General features: G+C 58.1%; 1 protein-coding gene across 2 annotated transcripts; it reads left to right on the forward strand.

Annotated features, from left to right (window-relative positions):
* Positions 1–1,376: 1,376 nt before the first annotated feature.
* Positions 1,377–7,590, forward strand: LOC111144327 (glycerate kinase). 2 transcript variants are annotated; one of them, XM_022498574.1, is made up of 5 exons: positions 1,377–2,301; positions 4,372–4,787; positions 5,019–5,170; positions 5,793–5,968; positions 6,254–7,590. In XM_022498574.1, the coding sequence occupies exons 2-5, from the start codon at positions 4,411–4,413 to the stop codon at positions 7,118–7,120; spliced, it is 1,572 nt and encodes a 523-aa protein (XP_022354282.1). In that variant the 5' UTR covers positions 1,377–2,301; positions 4,372–4,410; the 3' UTR covers positions 7,121–7,590. The 2 variants fall into 2 exon arrangements, with proteins under 2 accessions (XP_022354282.1, XP_022354283.1); XM_022498575.1 differs by lacking the exon at positions 1,377–2,301 and having other exon boundaries at positions 4,213–4,787.
* Positions 7,591–14,432: the final 6,842 nt, after the last annotated feature.

The following is a 14,432-nucleotide window of genomic DNA, read 5'->3' on the forward strand; positions in this document are numbered from 1 at the left end:
TAACATTATATAAAAAAAAAGGTAGACATATTCATGCCTACTCTCAAGGTATGTGTATGCAGTCTCATGAGCCTAATTGTTTTCTTAGACTTAAATCCCACTGCTTCATGAAGGCTTCTACTTCTACTCACCACCATCTCTTTTCCTTTTGTGAGATTCTTTCCACCTTGGGTCTGCAGCACTTTGTAGCCGAGTACTTCACTATTCTCTAGTTAATTCATTGAAAAAAGAAGGAAATAAAGTGGGGGGACAAAAGAAAAAAAATAGCAATCCCAGCTATAGGACCCTGCCTGGTCCTATGCAAGGCAGTAGAGATGTAAATATGAATTAGACCAAGTCATCACCTTCTAAGACCTCACAGTCCAGTGGGCATCTAAACCTGATGTTAAATAGATCTTGTGAGTAGCTATGGGATGGGATGGGGGATTTCAAAAATGGGCATAATCCTGCTTACACTCCAACAGAATAGCAATGGCACAGTAAGTGGTGTCTGTTCATCCATCTCTGGCAGTAAATAATGAAAGAGGTCCTTAAATACACATTCCTTCCAGCAGTGTGGGACTATCATTACAAAAGCAAAGTAAAATTCCCAACAGAAAAGTACCACTTCTTACTCATCCCCGTAGCTATAGCATTTGACCCACATAGGTCAGGAAATGTCTGTTGAATGGTGGAGGAATGAATAAATTCAAAATGGATAAAGACTTCTTACTATAAGCAAGGAAAAACTGAACATTCAAGTATTTATCATCTCCCCACATCTAAAGAGGGCAGATCCTCCCGAAGGTGCCTTCACTTTAAGGATGGAGTGGGGAAGTTTGGGAGAGAATGATAGGGAATAAAAGGTCCTCTATTATAAACGGAAAGAAAAATCCAGACAAAGTTAGGAAGGAGGTAGGAGTTCATGAGAGCAGAACATGATATGGAGAGATGTGGCAACTGCAAAAGGGAAGGGGGTGGCGCCTGGGTGGCTCAGTGGGTTGAGCCTCTGCCTACAGCTCAGGTTATGATCTCAGGGTCCTGGGATCGAGTCCCGCAGCGGGCTCTCTGCTCGGCAGGGAGCCTGCTTCTTCCTCTCTCTCTCTCTGCTTGCCTCTGCCTACTTGTGATCTCAGTCTGTCAAATAAATAAAATCTTTTAAAAAAAAAGGGAAGGGGGGCATATGTTTAAGATTTTTTGGAAAGTCTACTGTGTGATTTGTGATGTAACTCCCTTCCCTTCCTCCCCAAGAAAACATCAGTTTTAAAAATGCACTCTTTTGTGTCTTTAGAGTCTGGTCAGCACTTGTCTTTCGAATGTGGGAAGGCATCAAGTCGGGCTTGTTGTGCCCAAGTTTCGAGTCCGAGAGACCACCAAGGAGCCAACACCGATGCAAACACACAAGGGTCTTTATTCGGATTAGAGTCCTGGCTCATGACTGTCACCAGCACAGCGGCACAGGAGCGAGAGCCCCAGACCTGCCAAACAAGGGGTTTTTATGTGTGGTTACCAGAGGCTTGGGGGGTGAGGGGAAGTGGGGAAATTTCAGACTTCCCTGCAGCAAGCTGATTAGCTGTTGCCGGGGTGTTTGCAGGGTGGGGTATAGCGGTTTTTCCTGTAACTAAAATAGGGTAGAGTTCAGCCCCTGGTCACAGCTGAGATGGATGCCAAAGCTAAGAGGGCTGTACTTGTGCTAACGTTAAACTTGAGGTGGGATGGCCTTAATTTTCTCGGCCTCCACAGGGCTCAAGGGTGCACACAGGCTGGCCCAGGATCATTCGTTGTTTATACACAGCTTGTGTGTTCAAGGATCACGGGACTGAACTTTCCAAGTCCGAGCTGTTACTAGGTTGGCCAACAGGGAGAGGGGCGAACACAAAATTGTTGGGGGATTATAGCGGTGGGGAAGAGCCAGGGTGATTTAATCTGGCTCCAGAAGGGGTGGATTGTGGGGAAGTAGTAATTCTCAGCCCGTCTGCTCAGTCCTGTGCCAGGCACCTAATCCAATGGAATGTACGTGCTGACGGATGGGCTCCTAGGGGATAAAGCAGCGGACGGTTAAGGCAATCGATAAGTCAGGGATTGTTGCCCCCACTGCAGAGACGAAGGCAATGAAGCCAAAACGGTATTCCATCCAAGCCTGCCAGAGGTCAGGGCGGAGCCAATCCCCCAGCCGCGACTCCTTCTACCCACCTCACCGCGTCCGGCTCCCGCCGGCACCCCAACCCCGCCCCTCCCACCACACTTCCGGATTCCGCTCCGCCCACCCGGGAGTACTTTCGGCCCCCGGTACCGGAAACTGCGGCCGGGAGCCGTGGAGCGGTAAGTCCACGGCGCGAAGGCCCACGGAAGCAGTCCTTTGGCCGGGCAGTGGCGGGTCCAGGGGGCGGCGGGTACTTCTTTCTCCGGTCACCACCGGACATCACGCGGCAGCCACTTCCCTCGCAAAGACTTGAGACTGACGTTACTTCCGGGGAAGGCCGGAAGTGGCTCCAGCCCTACTTGGTGGCGGAGCAGAGTCAAGGAGGGGCTTCGCGGGGTTTCCGCGCTTGGTTCTGGAGGGCTTGAGAGTTAGTTTGAGAGGCTGTCCTGGCTGGAGAGTGGCTGGTTAGCAGCTCTGAAATTTGAATTTCAGATAAGCAACCAATAGTTATTTAGTGTAGGCATGTCTCAAATATTGTGTGGAACATACTTACATTCTTAAAAATTTCTCGTTTATTTGAAGTTCAAATTTAACTGGACGTCTTGTATTTTAACCCTTGAAGACCCTCCATTCTCACCCTCATCCTCTCCTGGGCCCTAGTAGACCGTGGCCAGGCTGGGGTCCTCTAGGCTTGTGTCCATCTGGGAAACAGGTACAAAGTTCACCCAGGCTGTCAAGTTGTTGCTAGATTCTAAGCCGCTTTTGGTTCCTAGCCCAATGGGCCAGTCCCAGGGGCTTCCTGGCAAAAGCTGAGCCCATTTTCTGAGTCCCCAAGGCAGCGTCCTCTGTGGTGTTCCCTTTCAGGGCTGGAGTCAGGCAGCATTGGTCTTACGGGAAAGGTGAGAACCATGCTGGCGAGATGGCTGAGGGCTACAGGTTGTTAGGTTTTTTTGAGTGTGGGATAAAGTGTCTTGAGTTCAGGCTTTCTGTATTAACCTGGCAGCTCAGAGAGGCCAAGGATGTCAAGAGGGAAGCATTAGTCTTTGATCCCATCTCTCATTTTGCACATGAGGCCCAATGAAGAAAGGAGCTGTCACCATGGTGGAGCTGGAGCCTGATTCCCAGCCTCCTTCCCCTGCTGTCCATGCTTGCTGCTGCAGTCGGCCACTAGCATTTACGGTGGGCATTGTTAAAGTAGATGCCTTTTTTAGAGATGATCTCTTTGGGGCTTCATTGTCCCTGAACTCTTTTACAGCCTCCTGACCTTCACCCCAAGGCTTCTTTGGCCTTTTACCTTGCCCAGTGGGGAAAAAGACTATTTGGCCTTAGCTGTAGGAGCCTGGCCTTTCCTGCTCCAGACACTCAGCTCTCACTCCTGTGGGTGGGTGGTATGTATGACCCAAGACTTGTCTTGTTAGAGTGAAATGTGTGTTCTCGGCAGGGCTGGGTCTGGCCAGCCAGGTAGGTGGAAGGGTGTTCTTTTCTGTCCTGCAGCTTGGGCCCCGCCTCAATGTGGTGTCTAGGGACTTCTCTAAGTTTCCAGCATGAGCCAGTCTTTGCTGCCACTTCTCATTTGAACCTGAACCTTTTGCTAGACTGACCTTGGACTGCTGGGATTCCTCAGGCTGTGTGTCCTGAGGATGTGCTCTGAGCCTGCCTGTCAGTGCTCCTGTGAACCTACAGCCTCCCCACACAGACCTAGCCTTCCCAGGCTCCCCAGCCCAGATCCGCAAGCCAGTGACACAGAGCATGCTGCAGGTCGTAAGGCTCAGTCAGTTGGTGGGACAGCCAGCAGCCTCTTGGCAACAGAAGTGATAAAGGGGCAGGGACGCTGTCCCAGAAAGGGGTGTTGCCTCTGGATGAACGCTCAGAAGTACAGGGGGTGGAAAAGGGTTGGGGCAGGACCTTGCGGTTTGCTGCCTCTGTGAATGATTAACTCTCGGGCCAGAATGGGTGGCCTAGGGGGAGGGCTCAGCGAACAGGACCTTTGGACTCAGGGCAGAGTGGCCAGAGGGCCGGAGGATAACCTGCAGAAGAGGAGGCTATGGTAGGTGGCAGGCTTGGGTTCTGAGAACTGGCATGAGATCAGGCAGCTGAGGGCCTCAGAAAGTCTTGGGCTGGCAGATGGCCCACTGCAGCAGCCCCTGTGGGGTCCAGCGGCCCCAAGCCCTCAGAGAGGTGGCTGTTGTGGGGGTTGTCTGTCTCTGGTCTTGCTTCCAGCAGCCTCACTGGTGCTTTCTTTCCCCTAGGCAGCCATGGGTGCCCGGTGGTGCTGAGAGCAGTGGGGCATGGCTGTGGTCCTGCAGGTTCTGCCCTGCGTGGCCCGAGCCCTCTTACGCCCGCTCCTCATGGGGATCCCGGTGGTCCGGCTGGCCAGCGGCATGGCCCTGGCAGAGCAGGCACAGCAGCTCTTCGAGAGCACTGTGGGGGCCGTGCTTCCAGGCCCCATGCTGCACCGGGCACTGTGCTTGGATCCTGGCAGTGGGCTGCTGAAGGTGCGGGATCGGAGCTTTCAGCTGCGTCAAAACCTCTATCTGGTGGGCTTTGGCAAGGCTGTGCTGGGCATGGCCGCTGCAGCGGAGGAGCTCCTGGGCCAGCATCTCGTGCAGGGTGTGATCAGCGTGCCCAAGGGGATTCGTGCTGCTATGGAGCATACTGGCAAGCAGTAAGAGCCCTGGGGGGAGGCTTCTGCCCACTGTGCCCCGGGAGGGGAAGCTAGGCCCAAACCCAATGCTGGATCAGGCCTCCCTCCCTCACCAGCATCCCATTTGTTCAGGGTCTGGACTGGCTCCGGCATGGGTGTCAGTTGGTCTTCCTCACCCGTACAGCTGAGAAATCAGGTGGGAGGAAAGGAGCCCACCTCATCTCTTGCTGTCTGTTCTCTCCCTCTCTCCAGGGAGATGCTGCTGAAGCCACACAGCCGTGTCCAGGTATTTGAGGGTGCAGAGGACAACCTCCCAGACCGAGATGCACTTCGGGCTGCACTGGCCATCCGGCAACTGGCCGAAGGTCTCACAGCTGACGATCTCCTGCTTGTACTCATCTCAGGTGTGGGTGCCAGACTGGCTCAGGACAGTGTAGCGGGGGCTGGTGGTGGTTGCAAATACCAGGTCTGCGAGAGATGGTTGGTCTGAGCTCCCAGGGTCCCAGAGCAAGGGAGACAGTAAGGAGCCTGGATGGCTGACCTCTGGGTGGCCCTGGGCAGGTTATCTTGCCTTCTTGGAGCTGTGGGGTCCTCCCCTGACTGATTTTGTTTGGTGACCATGGGAGGGAATATAGGGAGCATGTAACTCAGGGTGTCATGGGTAAATTGTCCCTGTTGTTGCTGCCATCTGTGCCAGTGTGACCTGGGGCTAGAACCCAGGTCTCTAGCTCCTATGGAATCCGTCCTTGGTCTCAATGTCTCCTCTTGGTCTACTCTATTTCAAGCGCTAAAGGAATAGTTCTTCCAGTGCCTGCTGGGACCTGGGCTGCGAAGCAGAGCACAGCCTCAGGTGCCCAGGTTGTGGTGACTGTATACACGTTCCCTACATCTCCACACGGGGTCACCCTAACCCCAGCTTTCCAGCAGCCCCTTCCCTAATGTGGGTACTGCTTGCCTGCTTCCTTAAGTGGAGAGATTCCTTTGCAGTCTTATCCCCTCTGCCCAATTTCTTCACTGTCTCTGCAGGTGGGGGCTCAGCCTTGCTCCCTGCCCCTATTCCGCCTGTGACACTGGAAGAAAAGCAGACACTCACCAAGCTGCTGGCAGCCCGTGGAGCCAACATCCAGGAGCTGAACACCATCCGGAAGGCCTTGTCCCAGCTCAAGGGTGGGGGGCTGGCTCAAGCTGCCTACCCTGCCCAGGTGTGTGGGTCCCTGCTTCCCTAGGCAGCCCTGGGCTGGTAGAGCCAGACCCACGTGCCAGGGAACAAAAGCCTGGAACAGCATACAAATTGGCAGGATCCCGGTGTGGGAGTCCACAGGGCTGGCTGGGAGGGGCGCCAGAGAGGATGGGAGTGGGGTGTCCAGATGGCCACATGGTCTGCAGACCCCCAGGAGAGGGGTTAGAATACGTGGCCGCTTGTCCTCAGTGACCGTGGCGTGAGGCACCGGAGGGACTGAGCCTTGCCCTCTGCGACCCTTCCCCAGGTGGTGAGCCTGATTTTGTCAGACGTGGTGGGGGACCCAGTGGAGGTGATCGCCAGCGGCCCCACCGTGGCCAGTGTCCACAGCGTGCAAGACTGCCTGCACATCCTCAATCACTACGGCCTTCGAGCTGCCCTGCCCCGTTCCGTGAAGACCGTGTTGGCTCGGTCTGACTCTGACCCTCACGGGCCGCACAGCTGTGGTCACGTGCTCAACGTGATCATTGGCTCAAATGCGCTGGCCCTGGCTGAGGCCCAGCGGCAGGCCGAGGCACTTGGGTACCGGGCCGTGGTGCTGAGCGCAGCCATACAGGGTGACGTGAAAAGTGTGGCCCGGTTCTACAGGTTGCTCACCCAAGTGGTCGGAGCCCACCTCACCCCGCCTGGGACTGGGGCCTCCGTGGAGGAGGAGGCACAACTCTGGGAGCTGGCAGCTGAGCTCCAGCTCCCAGACCTGCAGCTCAAGGAGGCCCTGGAGGCCGTGGTGGGGGCTGGGGGCCCTGTCTGCCTGTTGGCTGGTGGTGAGCCCACTGTGCAGTTGCAGGGCTCAGGAAAGGGTGGCCGGAACCAGGAACTGGCTCTACGTGTCGGAGCAGAGCTGGGACAATGGCCACTGGGGTCTCTGGAGGTGCTGTTTTTGAGTGGTGGCACTGATGGACAGGATGGGCCCACAGAGGCAGCTGGGGCCTGGGTCGTACCCGAGCTTGCCAGCCAGGCTGCCGCTGAGGGCCTGGACGTGGCTGCCTTCCTATCCCGCAATGACTCTCATACCTTCTTCCGCTGCTTCCGAGGCGGGGCGCACCTGCTGCACACGGGGCTGACTGGGACCAACGTCATGGACGCCCACCTCCTGTTCCTGCGGCCGCGGTGATGGCGTGGATCATGGTTGAGTGCAGAGGAGACCTACGGGGCAGCAACCTGGGGCAGACCAGGGTTGGTCCCCAAGGCCTAACCAGGCCTGAGGGCCCCTTCTGTCCTTGGCAGTGGCTGCTCTGTTGACCCTGGGCCTCTTTTCTGTGCTCGTTCCCCCAGCCAGACTGGCAGATTGGGGCCTTCTCCTCTCCCTCCTCTTGGTCATGACAGCAGCTAACCCTGAAGATTGGGATGAGCCCCTTGGCCCGTTGGCTATTCCTGGTCTTCTCCCCAACAGCAGGCAGCCCCTCTGCTGAGCTCTTGAGTGTCTTTTCTATGGGGTGAAGTGAGAAGGACTGCAAATAAACAGAGCCACACTATGGATTCTCTGTGTCTTCTCCCTCAGAGCAAAGACTCCGAGCTGCTGGAAATGGGGTCAGGCTGTAGCCCCAGCACTGCGCCTCTCTAGGGGTTCCCCATCCCCCTCTCTGCAGGGCACACTCCGCACTTGTTTCCCTGAAACAGGAGCTTAGGAAGGTAGAGCTTGGCCTCTGACACACTCATTGTAGGCCAGCAGAGACCCCTGGGAGGACAGGCCAAAGGCCTGCAGCCTGTGGGGTCTGAGAGGGACAGGCCAGCTGTCCACCTGTGACCCCTGTGGTCTCCCCATTACAGCCTCCAGGCTGTGCCACATACCTTGCTGGGTGTGACCCACTAGCCGCTAGGACTGATCTCCCCTTCTGTGTTTGGACAGCCCTTAGGGACAGGCCACACTGTTGGTTGAGCTGCCCTTTGTGTGTCCAGCGGTTGTTCGCCGCCACGCAGGATTCTGGACCTTGTTTCCTTGTGTCAGGCCCATTTCCTCAAGCTGAAGTCCCGGTTTCTGTAGCTGCTGCTTTGGGACACGGTGCAGTTCCTGGTGCCAGTCTTGCAGTGGGGGTCTCCAGTGCTGAGATGGTGGGTCAGAAGATGGAGGGGGTCCAGCAGCCACCTGCCCCCCTGTTACCCGTTGGCTAGGGAAGAGGTCAGTGGGGGAAGAGAGCAAGAGGAAGGCTTCCCTCGGCTAGGCTAGCAGCCTGTGGTAGGAGAGGGCAGGGCTGCCATCCTACCTCTTTCTGGGCCCCCTTGCTCAGGATCCGAGCCCTCCGCTGGCCGCCCCCGCCGTACGCCACGGCTCCAATCCCTATATGAGTGAGCAGTAAAATCACATAGGAATAAAAAGCCATAGAGAACAGCGAGGCCTGGGGCTGCTCCTGCTGGTCCCCTCCACCCTGGCTGTGCCCTCGTCTCCAAGGGTATGAGGGGCTCTGGGCCAGGGCTGGCACACCCTCTCCCTGGGAAGTGTCTCCCTTTCGCCTACTTGGGCTCTGGACAGCCTAGCTGGCACATGGTTCGTGACCTGGGGACAAGCTGAGGCGAGTCACGTGAACCAGGCTCTGGAGGCCAGGGAGGTTTAGGGAAGAGGGGAGTAGGCACCCCCCGGATACAGGGCACCGCTTCCTTTCCTTCTCTAATGGTGCGGAGTTTCCTCTGATGGCGGGGTTGTAATCTGGGGGACGATCCCTACGTGGAGATGCCTGCGCCCTGTTGCTCCTCTGACAACCTCCTTATTTCAGTCCTTGCCCTTGGGAGTGTGAGTGTTAGTGCGGGGTGTCAAGTTCCAGGCAAGAGCAGGATAGGAGGGCCGGGCCTGTGGCAGAAGTTTGAGTGTTTGTCTGCCCTGTCCTCAATGTGTGTGTGTGTGTGTGTGTGTGTGTGTGTGTGTGTGTGTGTGTGTGTGAACAGAATGTGAGCACACACATGTGGGTGGCCAGAGGTAGGGGATGGGCTGCTACTTGTGCACTAGGCCACTTACATGCCTGCTGAGGGGTTTGGGTGTGGGTGGGGTCTTGCCAGAGGGCACCCCTGTGCCTCTTTGGCCCTTGCCATATGCCTGTGTTTGTGGGGGCTGGGAGGCCAGGGGCTGGATGGGGCCTAACCCATTAGCTTTGCCCATTTGGTATCCCCAAGATGAGAACAGATATATTTGGCTTCAATCTAGATGACAATATGAGATAGACGTTGCATGGTGAGTGTTCAATAGGACTTACTATTTGCTCCATAAATTCCAATTATGGGTCAAAATAATTGCTCCCATCCTGTGGCTCTTGGCTTCCTTCTCTCCTGGCTCAGGTTCCTCTTGCCCCTGCGCCCACCTCATTTCCATTCCCTGAAGCTTTCCCTGCCCCACCTGGAGGCTTTTGCCACGCTGGGCGTCCAGCGCCCCCCACGCTCACACTGCTGCCACCTTTACAGGCCCTTCTGCTCTCTGTACTTGGCATGTACTAAGAAGAGCTGGGCAGTGGGCCTGGACAGCCCTTAGGTATCGGCTAATCCAAGTCCCTATATTTTGTAGCTGGAGAAATGGAGAGGGAAGGTGGCTTGTCTGGGGCTGCCCAGCAAGTCTGCCACAGAACCAGAAGGAGAGCCAGGTCGAGACCTGCTTGCCCACACCCTGTGGGGCTCAGAGACCCTGGAGCCCAGAGAGAGCTCAACCAGAGTTAGAGATCCCCTGTTGCCTCCCTGCTGACCCTCGACGGCTTAGGGATGGTGATGTGACCACACCTGGCCTGCCCTGGAACACAAAACAGATTTGTCGTCCCTTTTTGGCTTAGATTTCACAGTTCCGCTGCATGTATGATTTGGTAGAAAACCACACAGGGTTGGGTGACGGGCTTCTGCACACCGTGTGTCTGCGTCTGTATGCACATCTGTGCACGTGTGTGTGGGGATGTGTGTGTGTGGGGATGTGTGCACACAGCTGCGTGTCCCGCATCTGAGCCATGCTTCGCTCTGCCCTGGGGGGAGGACACACAGTTCGGTGTGGTCAGCCTGCTGGAGATACAGTGAAGCAAGTGGGCAAAGAAGCTATAAAGGCTGGCAGAGGCCCACACGAAGGGCTTCCTGTGCCTGGCTGCAGGGGTCAGACTTCACATGGACGGTGGTGGCAAGCCTCCTGGGATTTTGGCAAGGAGTGGTGCCAGGAGGCTGTTTCAGGACTCGGAGGCTGAGGCCTTCTTTACTGCAGGGATGGGTGATACTAGGGGGACACGCCAGGAGGTGGAAGAAGTGCCAACAGGTGAGAGAGAGAGGTGCATCTGGGGCTGGGGAACCCCTCTCAACTCCTTTCTGCCTGCCCCTCAGCAGCCTTACCACAGCAGCCTTCTGCCAGTCCAGGTGACCATTTAGGTGTCCACTTTGGAACCAAGGCTAGAAGCCCTGGCTCACCCACCCCTCTCAGTGCCTTCAGGGTCTTGCGGATCTGGAAGGCGGAGCAGCTGGGCACCTGGTGGAGGCTTTGGTGAGCGCCGGCACCCTGCCCTCCTGTAGGCTCTCACAAGAATGGCAGTTAAAAGACCTGGAAGGAGCCCTGCAGTGGGAGTTGGGCCCTAGTTCCTGGTCTTGCCACCATCCTTTCTCCAGGTCTTGCTTTTCCCTTCTGTCTAATGGGGACAACAACATCCCGTCCTGCTCATTGCTCTGGGGAGGTGTCAGCGGTAGACAGATCTGGGTAGGAAAGCCCTGTGGAAGTGGGGTACCCCGGGAGGGAGGCAAAGAATGGAGAGGGGCTGACCTCTTCCAAGGAGAAGCTCAGGGAGCTCTCCATGCAGGGAGGCCCTCTTCTTCTGGGCAGGGCCTGGGTTAGAGCCAGCAAGGCCTTGGTGCTCACTGACGGAGGCTCCCTGGCACTGGAGTAGTGCTCGCAAGGGATGGTCTTTGAGTATTAAGTGGCTGCTGGTGTCACCGTGCCCTGAGAGGTCACAGAACCAATGTGGGGGTGGGTGGGTGTCGGCTAGAGCTAGAGTAAGCTGACCTACCCTGGGAGAGAGCCCTCTCCTGTCTCAGAAAAAAAAAAAGGCGGGGGTGGGGTGGGGTGGAGGGCAGCCTGAGATCCTTCTGGGTCTGGATCATGTGTGAGGGATATGATGAGGCCCTGACTGGGGTGGGGGAGAACTGGCTTGCCTGCAGGCTAGGAATCCCTGGCAGAGTGAGATAATTCAGGGTGTGCTAGGGGAGGACAGGGGTCATGTAGGGCTGGGGGGATACTGACACTCCACTCAGGGTGTAGCCAATGGCCTGCATGAGAGTGGGGTCATGGAGCTGTGCGGAGCTGAGTCCAGGCCAGGATGGGTGGCCTTTTTCCCTGAGACAGGGATGCCTTGGGGTCAACTGCTCCCGGGGAATCAATGGGGCCAGTCCCGAGGCTTATCCTTTCCCATTTCCCCTGGCTTGGGCTGCCCTTGGGCCTGGCTGGGTTGGGCTGTGGCAAACCACCTGGGCCCTTGAGACCTGATGCCCGCAGCTCTGATTTCACCTCTCTGTACATGTTGGTCCACCCGGCGTTGTTGCCCGCTCCGTGTGAGGGAAGACGCTGAGGGAGAGTTGGGCCCCAGAAACAAGTGCCCCAGTCCTAGGGGGACAAATGCTCCCCATAGCTCTGCCTCTTGGGTCACTACCTGCCATGACCTTGTACACGGATGGCTCCCTGGGGGTTCAGGGAGCTCTAGGACCTGGTCCTGCCCAGACCAGATCACCAGAGGCTGTATCCCCAAGATGCTCTCACTGGAGAGCTCCCTGCTGGGCTCTGCATACTCCCAACCTTTCCTGCCCCTCCTCCAGCAGCCAGCCCGCAGAGCCACCCTGCTTGCTTCTCTAGAGAAGTGTGAGCAGCACACGCTCTGTCCCCATGCAGCTCTGCCTCTCCATCTCCAGCTCCAGCTGAGAAGGGGGCGGGGTCCCGGCACTGGCTTCTGCCCCCTTCCATCCACTCCCACCCACCTGCCCAGCTTCAAGGTCTCTGGATCTCCTGGTGGCCTTGGGTCATCTCTAATAACTGCACCTGTAGCCCTCATGCGGGAGCCAGGGCTCTGTCTCCACCTGTTCTTCTCCTCCCCCTGTCCCCCGGCTTCCCTCCCTGTCCAGCTAAGGAAGCTGACCACAGGAGCATCTGGGCTCTGGTCCGAATCCCCAGTGTTCACTACTGTGGGTAAAGCTGTCCTGGGGATCCTATCTTGTGGGAGCTGGTCAGAGACCCCTGGCAGAGGGAGAAGTGCCCCTCCCCATATGTGGCTCTGTGGGTCTGGCGGTCAGGAACTGGGGGTGAAAACAGCCAGCCTGTGGTGGGTGTGTGTGGGGGTGCAGATCACTCCTTCTCTGCCCACACCCCACACCTGGGCAGTGGGAGCAGCCCAGCACATCCCTGACCAGCCCCCCGAATCCCATTGGGGACAGGCACTTTAGGGGTCACTGCTGCCACCCAGCAACCTCACAGCCACAGCCCTGCCAGAGGAGGGTTCAATGCCCTGGACTCCAGGACTGGGCATACACTCAAACCTTCAGGTGCGGCTATTCTGGGCAGCCCAGCCCCCGTCCACCCTGTCCGGGCGACCCCACCCCCAAAGGTCCCCGTCAGCCCAAGGCCACCCACAGAAGCCAGGCACTGGGCAGGTTTGCCCCCTCAGCGGCCAACGGCTGCCCCTCTGCCCTCGGCTCCTGGTGACTGCCAGGGCAGCGGGCACTGTGACTGCTGCGCGTGCTGCCCCGGGCCGGGAGGCGCCGCGCCGGACTGCCGCTGTCCCCACCTGCCCGCCCCCCAGGGCTCCGGCGGCCGCGCCCGGTGTCCCGGCTCCCCGCTCACCTCGGCGGCGCTGTCTCCGTACCAGAGGCACTGCAGTGTGGGAACTGTCCCGAGGAGCCAGTTCTCCGCTGAAACAAAGAGGTGGGGGAGAGAGAGGGGGGCAGCGGGAGAGGGAGAGGGTGAGTGAGCGGGAAGGAACGGAGGCTGGAGGGGAAGAGAGACGGAGAGGGCGAGGGAGGAGACGGGAGGAGACGGGAGGGAGGGGAACGCGGGGAGATCACGCCCGACTCCTGGGACTGAAGGGCCGGCGCGGAAGGGAGAGGAAGTGGGGAGGGGACGGAGGGGAGAGATTGTTCGAGGGGCCGCACGGCGAGGGGCGTGGGCAGAAGAGGGAGCCGGGTGACAGGCAGGGCTGCGGGCCGGCAGCGGGCTGGGGGCTGGGCCGGCGCGGTGGGCAGGGGGCCCCACCCGTCCTCTGCCCGCTCTAGCACTTGGGTGGGTGAGCAAAGGCCCCGAAGGAGAATGGGGGGGAGAGGCGGGCCGCCAGGAGAGGGCTAAGGAGCTGGGCTGGCGGGCGGGCTGGCTGGGAGCACAGGGGCCGGGGACAAAGGCGGGAGAAGAACAAAGGTGTCCGAATGGAGGAATCGGCCCCTGCTGACCTCTGGGTGCCGCAGTCCCCAGGGTCCTGGACAGAGTCTCCTGAATGGAGGGCATGTCCATTCTGGGGCGGTCCAGGCTCTGAAGTGGCAGCCGGAGGTCAAGGGGAGAGGGGATGGGCTGTGAGAGTGGGCAGGGCCTCTTCCTCCTGAGGGAGGTCGAGCACGCTGGCCGCAGGGACTGACCACATATTAGGATGCCAGTGTCACTGTCTCTTTGGGGGAGGGGATGGCCAATAGGGTCTGAAGCTGGGCCTGAAAGGTGGGTGGGGCAAGTCCCCTTTTAAGTAAAAGCATTTGGGGTCCCAGGAAGGGAGGGGGGAGGGTGGTGGGCTCTGTGGGGAACGGAGGAGGGACAGGGATGAGGGAGTGGGGAGTTGGGGACAGGGCAGAGAGGAGGCTGGAAAAGGGCCACAAGGATGGGTCCAGAACCGCAGCCCCTCAACAACAGGCCCTCAGGCAGCAGAGGCCTCCCTCTCCACACCCCACAATTCTGGGGCTGCCTAATACAGGATAGGCTAATGGGCCACTTCCCTCCTGCATCTAAGTACCGCTGTGCCAGGCAAGGGCACCCAGGAAGTCGGTTTGGGCTGCTCAGGGACAAGTCTATTAGTGCTGTTAGGACTACAGGGGACAGGGGAGTCCGGGTGGCCTTGCCCAGAGTCTTCCCATCCCTCTCTGGCCCTGGGCATAGTGCTCTGGGCTGGTGCAGTCTCCTCTCATGCTCAGAGGCACAGAATGCCCTCCTAAGCCTTCTGACCAAAGGAAGATCCCCTTGTCTCACTGAAGACTCACAGAAATTCCAGAGCACCTACGTTCTCTGGAGAACAGGAGAAGGGGAAGGAGCCATGGGCTGGCCTGAAGCTGTGACAGGGAGAGGGGAAGTCACTCAGCCCCTTGCCTTACCCACCCTGCACAGAAAGGGTAAGGGCTAGATGCCCCTTAGCCACTGCCTAGCCCCACCCCCTACCACCTGCTCAGCCCTTCCAGCCCCACCAAGCAGGGCCACATCAACCCAGCTCCCACTGGTCTAACTACATCTTCCAGTAGCCTGGAAG

The sequence above is a fragment of the Enhydra lutris genome, unplaced genomic scaffold (assembly GCF_002288905.1).
Source record: "Enhydra lutris kenyoni isolate GAN:26980312 unplaced genomic scaffold, ASM228890v2 scaffoldscaffold10, whole genome shotgun sequence".
Classification (NCBI taxonomy): Eukaryota; Metazoa; Chordata; class Mammalia; order Carnivora; family Mustelidae; genus Enhydra; species Enhydra lutris.